This window comes from Hypanus sabinus, chromosome 2 (assembly GCF_030144855.1).
Source record: "Hypanus sabinus isolate sHypSab1 chromosome 2, sHypSab1.hap1, whole genome shotgun sequence".
Lineage (NCBI taxonomy): Eukaryota > Metazoa > Chordata > Chondrichthyes > Myliobatiformes > Dasyatidae > Hypanus > Hypanus sabinus.
Genome location: NC_082707.1, coordinates 11,971,247 through 11,985,180, shown reverse-complemented (window position 1 = coordinate 11,985,180; position 13,934 = coordinate 11,971,247). Strand labels below are relative to the sequence as shown.

The window sequence follows — 13,934 nt, the reverse complement described above, 5'->3', positions numbered from 1 at the left end:
GTTCACAAGCAGCATCTTTCGCACTCCGATTGATACTTCTTCTGAAGCGTGACTAAAAATTGTTGAGTATAAAAGGGTAAACTCCAGTTCGTAGCAGTTTCTTCACGCCATTTACATGAGAGTTCCACTAACCTCTTTGATTTGTACACCGACAGCCGACATTTTCGAGCATGTAATTGTTGCAAAGATTACCTCTAAGTAATAATGCTCAGTTAGGCACAAAGAAAATGTATATTTACTGATAAATACTCCTATGGTTTCAGTTAACAAACACAAATGAACTTTTGTGTCCACACAAACAAAGTTCCCGTGAACCTCCGTGAAAAGTCCAATTACATAAAGGTAATAAATGGGAAAAGGAGTCGACGATGGCCAAACGTTCCTGATCGTCCAGATGTAATCTCCAGGTGTGCGACTAAGAGTCCTCCATAGCCAGAATGATGGCCCGCCGGATTTGCCGTTTGTCTGAGTTTCAAAAGCCCTCCATTTTATACGTTGTATGAGGTCAATCTATGACGTTTATACTTCGATTGCTCAACATTATTTAACAGATATGTGTCAGTTTCAATTACATATAGCTCTTGCTATCCACGTAGTTGTGAGCTCGACCGTGTGCTACAAGAAATTTCGAGCCTTCTTCTGCAGTGTCTATTTTATCCTGTTTATTGTAAAATCGAGCATATGTACCATCTTGAGCAGGAAGTTGATAAAAGACGATCAATCAGGTCAGTGTTGTTAACACCCTTTATCGTTAACTTGAAACTTAAGTAAACTGTTACAGATTAAAACCTTTAGAATTCAAGATTCAGACTGTTTATTATTATTTCCTGATGGATTAGGAATATGAAGACTTCTTTCACCAGAACCTACTCTTATCCCTCAGTTTTGGGTTTGCATTCTTCCGACGGGCGCAAACAATGATATTTGCCATTGAAGAAATAAACCAGAATGAGAATCTCCTGCCGGGAATCACACTTGGTTATCATATCCACGATGACTGCTCATCCCCCGCGATCGCCTCGAAAGCAGCGTTTGCTTTGATGAACGGAGACGAAGAAACAATTGAATATACTGAATGCAGAGGTTCCTCCAATGTCGCTGCTATTGTTGGCTGTGGTCCATCTACAAATTCCATCGTAACCGCAAGGGCAATTGGATCCTTTGGAATTCCGCTGGTAATGTTTAAATAATTGACGATGGTATTACCAATTTCCCATTCAACACTGACACATAATTACGATTCTGTTTCTAAGCTGAGTTGAAATAGAGGTGTCTAAATTTAAAATACCAACATAATAAAGAAAGATGCGTCGTTTCTTGGGATTTTGTGTTGGTTGAATCGTCCCATCGTTTTGCATTTTTTAATAATACAAGCTGTTAAATTTCGTGGAAAAAGACAATAAAACATAGAACCCAGGAATATATCTTTTTGCCCATGTGTTACGACGGGATAATTAAAGTCTAATTTAAATTACTAATTAAACTAATTCCGTGCCCATACCCTCCGTACACGGTGCATTCATGTATTCATCGAGTAACCTTCAAAATGTTCTGCCGTGTTTATCCCGTTCGCGTCACCACAAAGCACATTGCAGGCACCGAACCCTGCATGTGTGAAAAATGAAAGTTCCGTCACATCATCTTTGAATGTTCTGTCCCTTACATAAAACCATTGTACTATGGTAGAAAATATTTAAGCAGAGGATAGTACAAACGCAGGCTCTCAATTCTGACTATACCTCCCAGAATCTAATAAGCATATCAGATATCCTTTCATACGGCACAGCACCCGGGGAACTATCCCAGCTTTCTCGAAACTATTCTTATAGCGCATGTCATTTAATACTGTCGACAAGGCCGTAATAAGTTTGCATTGTATGCATCATTGTATTAGCAGGTCGTTTGAAAATGATATATGTGCTGTATATTCTTCATAAAGCATATTCAATAATGCAATTATGTACATACAGAAATATGCACATTGAAATGCTGGTGGTATATGGATCCTACTCATTTAAAAGCTGAAACTTGATGCAATCTAATTACTTCCTTCTATACAGGTTAGTTATTCGTCCACCTGCTCCTGTCTCAGCGATAAGAGAGAATACCCGACGTTTTTTCGAACGAGTCCCAGCGACCAGTACCAGTCCAAAATTCTCGCTGAGCTCGTGAAAACATTCGGTTGGACTTGGATCGGCACCATTAGAAGTGACACTGATTACGGAATTTTCGGAATGCAAGGATTTGTCAAACATGTGGAGAATTTGGGGGTTTGCATTGCCTACTCTGAATCATTATACAGGTCCGATCCGCCAGAGAAAATCAGGGAAATTGTTCAGGTGATCAAGGAGGCGTCCACTAAAGTGGTTGTGGCCTTTGCTCACGCTGCTGAAATGCGCATCTTATTGAACGAAATTTTGCGTCAAAATATAACTGGTATACAATGGATTGGAAGCGAGGCGTGGGTGTCAGGAAATCTACTGCCCCAAGAAGAAAGTGCCATTTATCTCGCAGGAACAATAGGGCTGGCTACTCGAAGGACAGAGATAGATGGTCTCAGAGATCATCTTCATAGTGTCCATCCTTCCAACTTTCCTGGAAATACTTTGGTGGAGGAGTTTTGGGAAACTTTGTTTACCTGCTCTTTTACAAGAGGCAATAAAACATACACTGAAAGTTTCATGGACCAAGTACGGCATTGCACAGGAAATGAACGAATAGAAGACATAGAAAGTACCTACCTTCCAGCGATAATGGAAGGGAGTTCCTACCACGTGTATAAAGCGGTCTACAGTATTGCCTACGCACTCCACAATATGATGACCTGTGTAGAACGTCATGGGCCTTTTATGAATAACACATGCGCTCATATTTCAAATTTCGAGCCGTGGCAGGTAGGCTTGAACTTCCTTTATAAAGCCAAACAACTAACTGACAACGCGGGCGGATTGAAGCTTATATTCTGTACTATTTCCATGTGCAGCTAAATTACAGGCGACTACTTTGGTAATGAAGTGTTTTTGTGTAGTCAGTCTTAGTTTTCTGAAGTTGGTTTCAAATGTTCAGCAGGTCGAACTGTTATTAATTAGGGAATTGAGCCATTAATGCTTAGAGGAGCAATCTCGCAAAACGACAGATTGTTTGTTTCGATAATTTGCAGAGAACTTTTGCAGAGAAAGATGCATGTTGCCAAAATTACTTGCGGAACTCTCCCTCTCTCTGTATAGTAGGTCCGTGTGTACTGTGTTCCACTCTATCTGGTTGTAGTGAGAGGGCAATATCTAAAAGATTGAACATCGAAAACAACTACCTTCCCTCGGTTTTTCAGTAGCATTTAGGCCTGCAAACGATGTTTAGGTCTTTACCCTAAATTGTCAACACCCGGATTCTTATTCAGTAATGATTATGAGAGAAGCACTGCAACCATATTTCTCCATGCCCATGCTCACTCCAGAAATATGTGAAAGATTTCCTGGATGCTAGAAATCCAGAAGAACACAAACACAAAATGCTGAGGGATCTTTGCAGTTAGGCAGCATCTGGGAAGGTCGACATTTCGGGCCGAGGCATTTCATCAGAATTTGCTGACCCTGCCCCAACATCAAGACAGCACCAAATTCTGGCGGGATTCAACGACTTCAGCAGAATACGTCAAGAGAAATAGACAGTTGATTAATTTACAACATACATATTTTATGCCAGATCTTAGCATCAGAAGCTTCCAATGACGTAATTATCCTCTGAACGTTTGAATCATAAACATATAGATTTGCTTAAGTCATTGATGACTGCATTACAGAACCATGTTGTTAGCCCTATCTCGTGCGTTTCATGCTCATATTCTGTCTTGTCTCATCGACGGACATTCGGAAACGTTGCATTCTATGTAGTTATCCTAACTTCTCATAAATGCTGCAAGTGATACAGTATCCAGCATTTTCGCTGTCAGCTCGTTCCACCACCGCGACTATTTCTGATCGAAAACGATTCCCATTCAGGTTCGCCTAAAACCTTTCACTCGTACTTAATAACTTCTAGACTCAGTTGGATGTAGCCTGTTTTAATTTATCCTATCCTATACTCCTTATCATACGTATATCATCCACCTGGTACTAAAAGAGATACACGTCAAGATATCCGTTCTATCAGATCTATTACGTTGCTTCTGCCTGTATTTACTGTCTCTCACATCTACCTTTCTCCAGCTTAGTATTTTCTGATCTAGTGCTCTGATTCGCATTCCACTACCAAACAAGTTTAAAACCTTCGCATGTACTTCTTTGGAAGGTTTAAATGTAAAGTACTGTGCCTTGGAAGGTCAACTTTGAAGGGACAGTACCATCTAAAGGACAATGATGTAAACAGAGTTCAGGGATAATGGGACTCCAGTTCATCGCTCCCTGAAAGCGGCGATGCAGGTTGAAAAATTGCTTAACAAGGCATATAACACGCTTTCTTTATTAGTTGAGCCACTGAGTTATACACTCAGTAAGTTATGAGTCAGTGACTCTTTTTGGTCTGAATCTGTAGATTTCGTAGTTTTAGTCGCTCTATTATCGGAAGGATATTGAAGCATTATAATGGTTGCAGAGGAATTGTACTAAGATGTTTCCTGGACAATGCTATGATTGTTTGGAAAAATGTGGATCGTCGTCTCTGCAGAGACGGAGGCTGAGAGGAAAATATGTGTTTAAGTAGAGAGAATTGAGTGTGGCTGGAATGTGCTGCTTAGGCAGTTCTTAGAGGCAATGCTATAGAGTTTAAAACCGTAAGTGGGCATATGAACGCGAGGAAATTGGAATAGTATAGGCATTGAGTAACCATATATCCATATAACAATCATAGCACGGAAAAAGGCCATTTCGGCCGCCTATTCCTTGCCGAACTCTTAATCTCACCTAGTCCCACCTACCCGCACTCAGCCCATAACCCTCCACTCCTTTCCTGTCCATATACCTATCCAATTTTACCTTAAATGACACAAATGAACTGGCCTCTACTACTTCTTCAGGAAGCTCATTCCACACAGCTATCACTCTCTGAGTAAAGAAATACCCCCTCGTGTTTCCCTTAAACATTTGCCCCCTAACTCTCAAATCATGTCCTCTCGTTTGAATCTCCCCTACTCTCAATGGAAATAGCCTATTCACGTCAACTCTATCTATCCCTCTCAAAATTTTAAATACCTCGATCAAATCCCCCTCAGCCTTCTACGCTCCAAAGAATAGAGACCTAACTTGTTCAACCTTTCTCTGTAACTTAAGTGCTGAAACCCAGGTAACATCCTAGTAAATCGTCTCTGCACTCTCGCTAATTTATTGATATATTTCCTATTTGGCCTAACCAATGCCTTGTACAATTTTAACATTAGAACCTAACTTCTGTACTCAATGCTCTGATTTATAAAGGCCAGCGTTCTAAAAGCCTTCTTCACCACCCTATCTACATGAGACTCAACCTTCAGGGAACTATGCACTGTTATTCCTAGATCTCTCTGTTCCACTGCATTCCTCAATGCCCTACCATTTACCCTGTATGTTCTATTTGGATTATTCCTGCCAAAATGTAGAACCTCACACTTCTCAGCATTAAACTCCATCTGCCAACTTTATGCCCATTCTTCTAACCGGCATAAATCTCCCTGCAAGCTTTGAAAACCCACCTCTTTATCCACAACACCTCCTACCTTAGTATCATCGGCATACTTACTAATCCAATTTACCACCCCATCATCCAGATCATTTATGTATATTACAATCAACATTGGGCCCAAAACAGATCCCTGAGGCACCCCGCTAGTCACCGGCCTCCATCCCGATAAACAATTATCCACCACTACTCTCTGGCATCTCCCATATAGCCACTGTTGAATCCATTTTATTACTCCAGCATTAATACCTAACGACGGAACCTTCTTAACTAACCTTCCATGTGGAACTTTGCCAAAGACCTTGCTGAAGTCCATATAGACGACATCCACTACCTTACCCTCGTCAACATGCCTCGTAACTTCTTCAAAAATTTCAATAAGGTTTGTCAAACATGACCTTCCACGCACAAATCCATGCTGGCTACTCCTAATCAGATCCTGTCTATCCAGATAATAATACTAAGAATACTTTCCATTAATTTACCCACCACTGATGTCAAACTGACAGGTCTATAATTGCTAGGCTTACTTCTAGAACCCTTTTTAAACAATGGAACCACATGAGCAATACGCCAATCCTCCGGCGCAATCCCCGTTTCTAATGACATCAAAAAGATCTCCATCAGAGCTCCTGCTATCTCTACACAAACTTCCCTCAAGGTCCAGGGGAATATCCTGTCAGGATCCGGAGATTTATCCACTTTCAAATTTCTTAAAAACGCCAGTACTTCCACCTCTTTCATTGTGATAGGTTCCATAACTTCCTTACTTGTTTCCCACACCTTACACAATTCAATACCCTTCTCCTTAGTGAATACCGAAGAGAAGAGTAGCCAAGGGAGATTGGCTTAGATAGCGGCTTGCTTCTAATTAGAGTGATTTTGCATAACATATTGGACCCAGCAACCTTTTCTTACGCTGCACGCTGCAATGGTTCATGTTCGAAGACCATAAGACCATAAGATAATGGAGCAAAAGTAAGCCATTCTCTCATCGAGTCTGATCCGCCATTCAGTCAATGGCTGATCCAGTTCTTCTAGTCATCCCCAGTCCCCTGCCCTCTCCCCGTAGCCTTGGATGACATTGCTTATTAAGAACCTATCTATCTGTTTCTTAAATGCACCCAAAGACATGCCTTCTACAGCCGCTCGTGGTAACAAATTCCAGATTTACCAGCTTCGGACAAAAATAATTTCTCCGGTTATCAGTTCTAAATGGACGTCTTTCAATACTGAACATGAACCCTCTCGTTGTAGACTCCCCTACCATGGGAAATAACTTTGCCATATCTAATCTGCTCAGCCTTTAAACATTCGGAATGTTTCTATGTTTCTCCCTCAGTATCCTGAACTACAGTGATTACAGCCCAAGAGCTCCCGAGCGTTCCTCATCCGGTAACCCTTACATTCCTGTAATCTTTTTCATGAATCTTCTCTGAACCCTTTCCAATGTCAGTATGGCCTTTCTAAAATAAGGAGACCAAAGCTGTACACAGTAGTCCAAGTGTAATCTCACTAGTGCCTTATAGAGCCTCAACAGCACATCCCTAGTCTGATATTATATATCTCAGGAAATGACTACCAACGTTATTATCGCATTCTCAGCCCATTTAACCTGGAGGTTCAGCTTTAGGGTATCCTGTACAAAAGCTCTCAATTCTCTTTGCATCTCCGCATTTTGAATTCTCTCCTTCTCTAAATAATAGTCTGCCCGTTTGTTGCTTCCACCAATGTGCCAGACCATTCAACACTGTATTACATTCTGAGATCAGCCACGATCTCAAAATGGCGGTGCAGGTTCGAAGGGCCGAATGATCTACTTCTGCACCTATTGTCTATTGTCTATTTGCCCATTTCGTTGCTGATTCCCTTGAACTATCTAAGTCTCACTGCAGACTTTCTGTTTACTCAACACTACCCTTTCATCCAACTATATCTGTATCATCGGCCAATTTAGCCACAAATCCATTATTCCCACTATAGAAGTCATTGACATACATCGTTAAAAAACAGCGGACCCAGCACAGACTCCTGTGGATATCCACTGTTAACCGGCAGCCAGCCAGAATGAGATTCTCTTAATACCCACTTTCTTTTTTTCCGATCAGCCGATGCTAGTAACTTCCCTGTAATTCCATGGGCTTTTAGCTTTCAGCCTCATATGCGGCACTTTGTCAAAGGACTTCTGAACATTCGAGAATAGCAAATTTACTGCATCTCCTTCGTTTACCCTGCATATCAGTTCCTCAAGGTATTACTAATCCTCCAGCGTCTCACTAGCTTTGGCAACTTTGGCTTCCACTTTCGCTTTTTCTTTGGATCTGACTTCACTTGTCAGACATGGTGGTGTCCTTCTTCCATTCGAAACTTCCTCTTATTTAGAATATTTCTGCCTTGTGTTTCACTTATTTTTCGAAGAAAGTGTAACCATTACTGCTTTATAGTCTTCCTTGCGAATGTCCCTTTCCAGTCAATTTTGGCCAGTTACCCGTTCATTCCATTGACAATACCGCTATGCCAGTGAAATACCTACACGATGTAATTTCGCTTCTCTTTCTCACATTTCAAAGTGAACTCGATCATATCGTGATCACTGTTCTCTGAGTGTTCCTTAAGCTTAATGTGTTTTATCACCTCCCGATCACTGCACAACACTCATTCCAGCACAGCCTATCCCCTAGTGGATCAATATCAAGCTGTTCTAAAAAGCCAGCCATTAGACATTCTATAAATGTTCTGTCTTGATGTTCAATGCTAGTCTAGTTTTCCCAATCCACTTTCACGTTAAAATCCACAACGATTATCATAGAATTGCCCTTCAGGCACAACTTTTCTATATCTCGTTGTATCAGGTTTCCATTCCCATGCAAAACTAGTTTAAACCCTCCCTAAAAGCTCTATTAAACCTGCCTGCAATGATATTGGACTCTCTTGATTCAAGTGTAACCGCTCCATTTTGTACAGGTCGTACCTCCCACAGAAAGCTCTCCAGTGATCCAGGAACCAGAAAACCAGAAACCTTGCGCCCCTTAGCATGTGGAACAGAGCAATCCTGATATTACTACATGGAGGTCCTACTTTTCAATTTGCTACCCAAATTCCTGGGTTCCTTCGTCATGATTTCCTCCCTTTTTTACAAACGTTTATGAATACATTCAGCTGTTTACCCTCTCCATGCACTCTAACCGAGATATTCGGTACCCTGGCATTTGAGAGTCATCACCATGCGGATATCGCTATCTGGATAAACGAATTTCCTGTCTGTTATCCTCACTCTGGAATACCCTATGACCCCTATTCGTCATCTTCTTCTCCTCCCTTTGCACCACGGAACCAGGCTGAGTGCCAAAGACTCGATGGTCAGGTCTGCCTCTCAGCAGCATCCAAAACGAGATAAGGATTATTGAGGGGGATGGCCACACGGGTGCTCTCTACTATCTAAGCATTTCCCTTCTCTTCCCTGACGGTCACTGCTTGTCTACCCTCTGCAGCCTCGGGGTAACTAACTCCCTGAATCACCTATCTATCACCTACTCATTTTACCTAGCAGATGTAGGTCATCAACACACAGCTCTATCTCCCTAACACGGTCTGTCAGGAGTTGCAACTCTGTGCACGTGGCTTTGATTTGGCCATCTGGGAGACTGGAACATTTAGAGGATTCCCACATCTGACACCCGGATCAAAGTATTAACGCTACATGCCCTCTTTTCATCAAAAGGTGTGAAGTGCAAGACCACTTATACACGTACCGTGTCTAAGACCGAGTGAGCTGAAGCCCGACCGTTCTGCATCTGCCCAGCCTGTCAATCACAACTCCGCTACACAGTGTGTCCCTTTTATGCCCGAACCTTCGCTGCACTCCATCAAACCTTTAGTGCCCTGGTTATAGCCAACTTCCCGCGAAGCTTTTCCCTTTTAAACTTCGCTCCAAGACCAGTGCGCCACCTCCTCTCTCACAGCAGTCCAACTGATAATTTGGACTGTTATACGAGAGCTCCCGTGAAACTTTTTCCCTTTAAATCTTCGGTCCCGGACGTGTGTGCAGCGTTCCTTTTCCAGGCTCTACCACTTATGAGTCTCCAATTATTCCGCTGCAGTCCATTATAAACTCTCCTAATGGATTCAACCTTTTCCTTTTACTAGGTTATCAAGCCCTCGCAACAGCCGTGTATGTCTTCTTTGTCTCTTTTAATCATACTGATATCTGACCAGCAGCTGGGTACCCAGAAATGGCACAATATTTCAAATGTGTCCATACAGAAGTCTTAAGCTTAATATCCCAACTCATTTTCACGTTACGTAGATTCATTAAATTAAAATTTGAACATCTGTTTCGTTACACTGAATCCCCGCCTCCGTTAAACACAAGTCTCCATACAATATTTTTTTCTAGTTGCTGCACTACATCCGGACAGTGAATTTCACAGCAAAAACGGGAGAAACCGTGTATTTTGACGAAAATGGTGACCCAGTTCCAAGATACGAATTTGTGAACTTACAGATGAATCTGAATGGTACCGTTGAGATTGTAAACGTCGGATATTACGATGGTTCGGCTCCTCCAGAGAGTAAACTAAAGATGCAAATCGATAACATCGTGTGGAGCACGACTGGAACGACGGTAGAGTCCATCTTTTATTATGGAAAATAGTTGCATGACTTGGATATGAATGATATTGAAGATCTAGGTGTTTATGCCCACCAACGCTGCAGATTAATGAAATGTAACACCCAGTTTCCGGGGTTCAGATCTGTTTTTTCAGCAGATTAGAAGAACGAGAGGTTCCCTTCTTAAAACGACGAAATGTTCATGGTTAGGTGTTGATACCCTTTGAGGAATAGGACTGTCTCAAACAAGAGTGCGCACTCCGGAGGTAAGAGACCGGTCACTTCAAGCTGAGGAATAAAAATATATTACCTGAGATATTAATGAGCCTCTGAGAATCTCTTCGACAAGCGGGCTGCAGAATATGATCAGACTGAAGGTAGAAAAGGATCAAAGGGCCGAGCGGCCTGCTATGATATCATTCTGTACTTCTGTGACTCTGCTGCCTATTTTCCTTCCCACGGAAGTATTTGCTAATCCAGAAAAGAATTGACTAACACCAAGTTGCCTTTAGTAATCATGAATAAACCCTTTAGTAGTAGTAGAATCTATGACATATTCTACGCTTCTAAGACAGTCGCAGTTTTTTTTTGGGAATCAATGAGATGCGATGTTAGGATAGAAACAGGAAGACTAAGCATTTAAATGCGCGGTTCAGAAGCTGGTTAAACGACCAGGGCTTCATCTTCGTGAGTCATTGGGATATCTTCTGTGAGGATTAAATCCTCTACAACAGTGATAGGTTAAACCTGATAGATGGGATTGGGAGGGATAAATGGGATACTCGTGAGAGGGTATATTAGAGCTGCTTATGAATGCTTAAGCTATTGTGGCAGGGAGATTGAAAACTGATTCAAGGATCTCAGGAAAGGGTGAACGGTAAAAAGAAAACATATATATCGAGAACAGAGACTGGCAGGAAGGGTAGCTAGATGATAGGACAAAATGACAGTCATCACAGTGAACATCAACACATTATGGATGCAGAACCAAAACGGAAGCATATATTGGTCTCAAGGAGTTATAATTCAATCCACGGATTATAAGAAATAAAGTGCATGAATCGTGGCTGAAAACTGGTTATAGTTGAGAGTGGAATGTCCAGGGTTACATATAGTATATGAGGGACAAGTAGGTGAGAAGTTGCATTTGTGCGCTCCTGCTGGTAAAGAAGGACATCAAATCAGTAAAAAGATGTAATATAGTATCAGAAGACGTTGACTCCTTCTGGGATAAGTTAATAAACTGCAAGTGTAAAAGAGTCTTGATGCAGTTATGTAGAGGCCTCCAGCCAATAAATGAGATGTGTAATACAGATTAAAAATAGAAATAGAAATGCGTGTTAGAAAGAAAAACATTATGATATTTATTGGAAATATTGACATGAAAATCGGTTGGGGAAATCTGGTTGGTAATAGATCGCAAGAGAGTTGAATGCCTCCGGGATGGCTTTTTCAAACAATTTGTATTTGAGCCTGGTAGGGGATCAACTGCACCGGATTGGGCGTCATGTAAGGAAACGAGAAAGATTGTGGAGCGTAAGGTAAAGAAATACTTGGGCCCCAGTGGTCACAATATGATGGAATTCAGGTCAAATTTGATAGGGAGAAAGTTATGTCTGACATAGCAGTATTTCACTGGTGAAAAGGAAATAACTGTTGTCAAAGGCGGCTGATAGGAGATCCTGGTAGGCATCGCAGCAGACGAGAAATATCTTCAGCTCTGAGAAAAATTACGAAGTTCCAGGCTACATGTATTAGTAAAACAAAGTAGTGGTCACATAGGCAAAACAGTACAACCGTGGCTAACAAAGGAAGTCAAAGCTAATGTGAAAGTGAAATAGAGGGCATACAGCAAAACAAAAAAAAAAGCGGGAAGATAGAAGATTGGGAAGTCGTTAAAACATACAGAAAGCAACTAACATAATAAGAAGGTGGAAAAGAAGGAATATGAAAAGTAGCTAACAAATAACAAGTTGCGTGGAGATGGAAGATAGACTAAATGAGTATTTTGCATTTGTGTTCACTGTGCAAGCCACTAGCAGAGTGCCATTATTGTAGGTGTGAGGGAAGACAAATGGGTATAATTACTATTACCAGGTAAAATGTTTTCAAAAGCCTGAAAGAACTACAGTTGCGTAAGTTACCAGCACCACATGAACTGCACATTAGAGATCTGAAAGTCTTCGAGGTGGAGGTAGAGATTGCGGAGGGATTAGTAATTGACTCCCAGGAATCATTAGACGCTGTCAATGTTCGGGAGGAATGGGAAATTACAAAAGGCACTCCACTCTTTAACAAAGGAGGGACGCTGCGTGTAGGAAATTATAATCCAGTTAGCACACATGAGCCTGTTCACAATGTTAAGAACTCATGGAATTACAGGAAAGTTACTGGAATGGTTAGAGTATTGGCTCATTGGTACGAGACAGTGAGATGAAACAAAGCGACACTTTTCTTGTTGGCTGGCAGTAACGAGTTTTGTTCCGCAGTGGAAGGTGTGATTGCCACTTCTTTTTATTCTGTATATTATTATTTTATATGATTAAATAGTTTGCATTTTGCTAAGTTTGCAGATGATACGAACATTGATGGAGCAGCAAGTGCTGATGAGTAAACAGGAAGGCTGCAGAACAAGCTAGACAGATAAGGAGAATGAGCAAGAGAGTGTATAATGAAATACAAGATGGTAAATGCATGACGATTCTATGCTGCCGAAGAAATAAATGTGCAAACTGTTTTCTAAGCATGGAGAACATAGAAAAACATCTGAGATAGGAAAATAATTGGTAGTATTTGACCAGAACACCCTTCAGGTTAACCTAAGGTACGAGTCGGTGATTAGGTGCCAAAAGCAATGTTAGCATTCATTTAAAGAGGTCCAGAATATCAGAGCAGTAAAATGATGCAGTGGCTATATTAGGCACTGAGGAGGCGGCACTTTGTGATTCTTATCCAAGAAAAGAAGCACTGGCATTGGAGAGGGTTTAGAGACCGTTCGGACGCATTAGGAATGAAAGGGCTATCAGATAAGGAATGTTTGTTGGCTCTGGACCTGTAATTACTGTAATTTGGAAGGATAACAGTGGATCTGATTGAAAGCTTTGGAAGTTTGCAAGGCTTAGACAGAGTAGATACGGAAAGGATGTTCCCAATGCTGGGTAGGCCTAGGACAAGGGAGCACAGCCTCAGGTTTGAGGCTCAGCCATTTAAAACAGAGATGAAGAGATATTTCATTCGCCAGTGTAGAATTAATTTGTGGTATCTGTTCCCAAGTGGCAGTTTCCAAGGCCGGGTAGTTGGGTATATCTAAGGTGGAGCACAATACGTTCTTGTTTTTACCCGGCCTCAAGCATGACGGGGAGAAGGCAGGGGTGTGAGGCTGAAGAGGGGAGAAAAGGAACTGGTATGATTGACGTGCGGAGCAGAGAAGATTGGTCAAATTGCGTCATTCTGCTCCTGTGTATTTTGGTTAATATGGTCTCATTTAATTGCTGCACCGAAGCATTGGTGATTTGGAATTTCAGAATCGATTTTCTCTCTTGGGAGGTGTAACGCACCTGTTGCTCATTTCACCAAGCAGAAATTTTAGCTAACCTCGTTTATTGCTTCACCTCACTCACATTTAGTATTCCTAATAAATGATATAGTTCAACATTCCCTGTCATCTACTTTTC

General features: G+C 41.5%; 1 protein-coding gene across 1 annotated transcript in view; it reads left to right on the top strand.

The window, feature by feature from the left end:
- The first annotated feature begins 905 nt into the window (after nt 1–905).
- Nucleotides 906–13,934, top strand: part of LOC132402968 (extracellular calcium-sensing receptor-like) — a 34,786-nt gene continuing 21,757 nt past the window's right edge. The window contains exons 1-3 of the mRNA XM_059986143.1: nt 906–1,175; nt 2,061–2,894; nt 10,046–10,273. Coding sequence (XP_059842126.1) covers nt 918–1,175; nt 2,061–2,894; nt 10,046–10,273 — 1,320 coding nt within the window. The 5' untranslated portion in view covers nt 906–917. The remainder of the gene's footprint in view (nt 1,176–2,060; nt 2,895–10,045; nt 10,274–13,934) is intronic.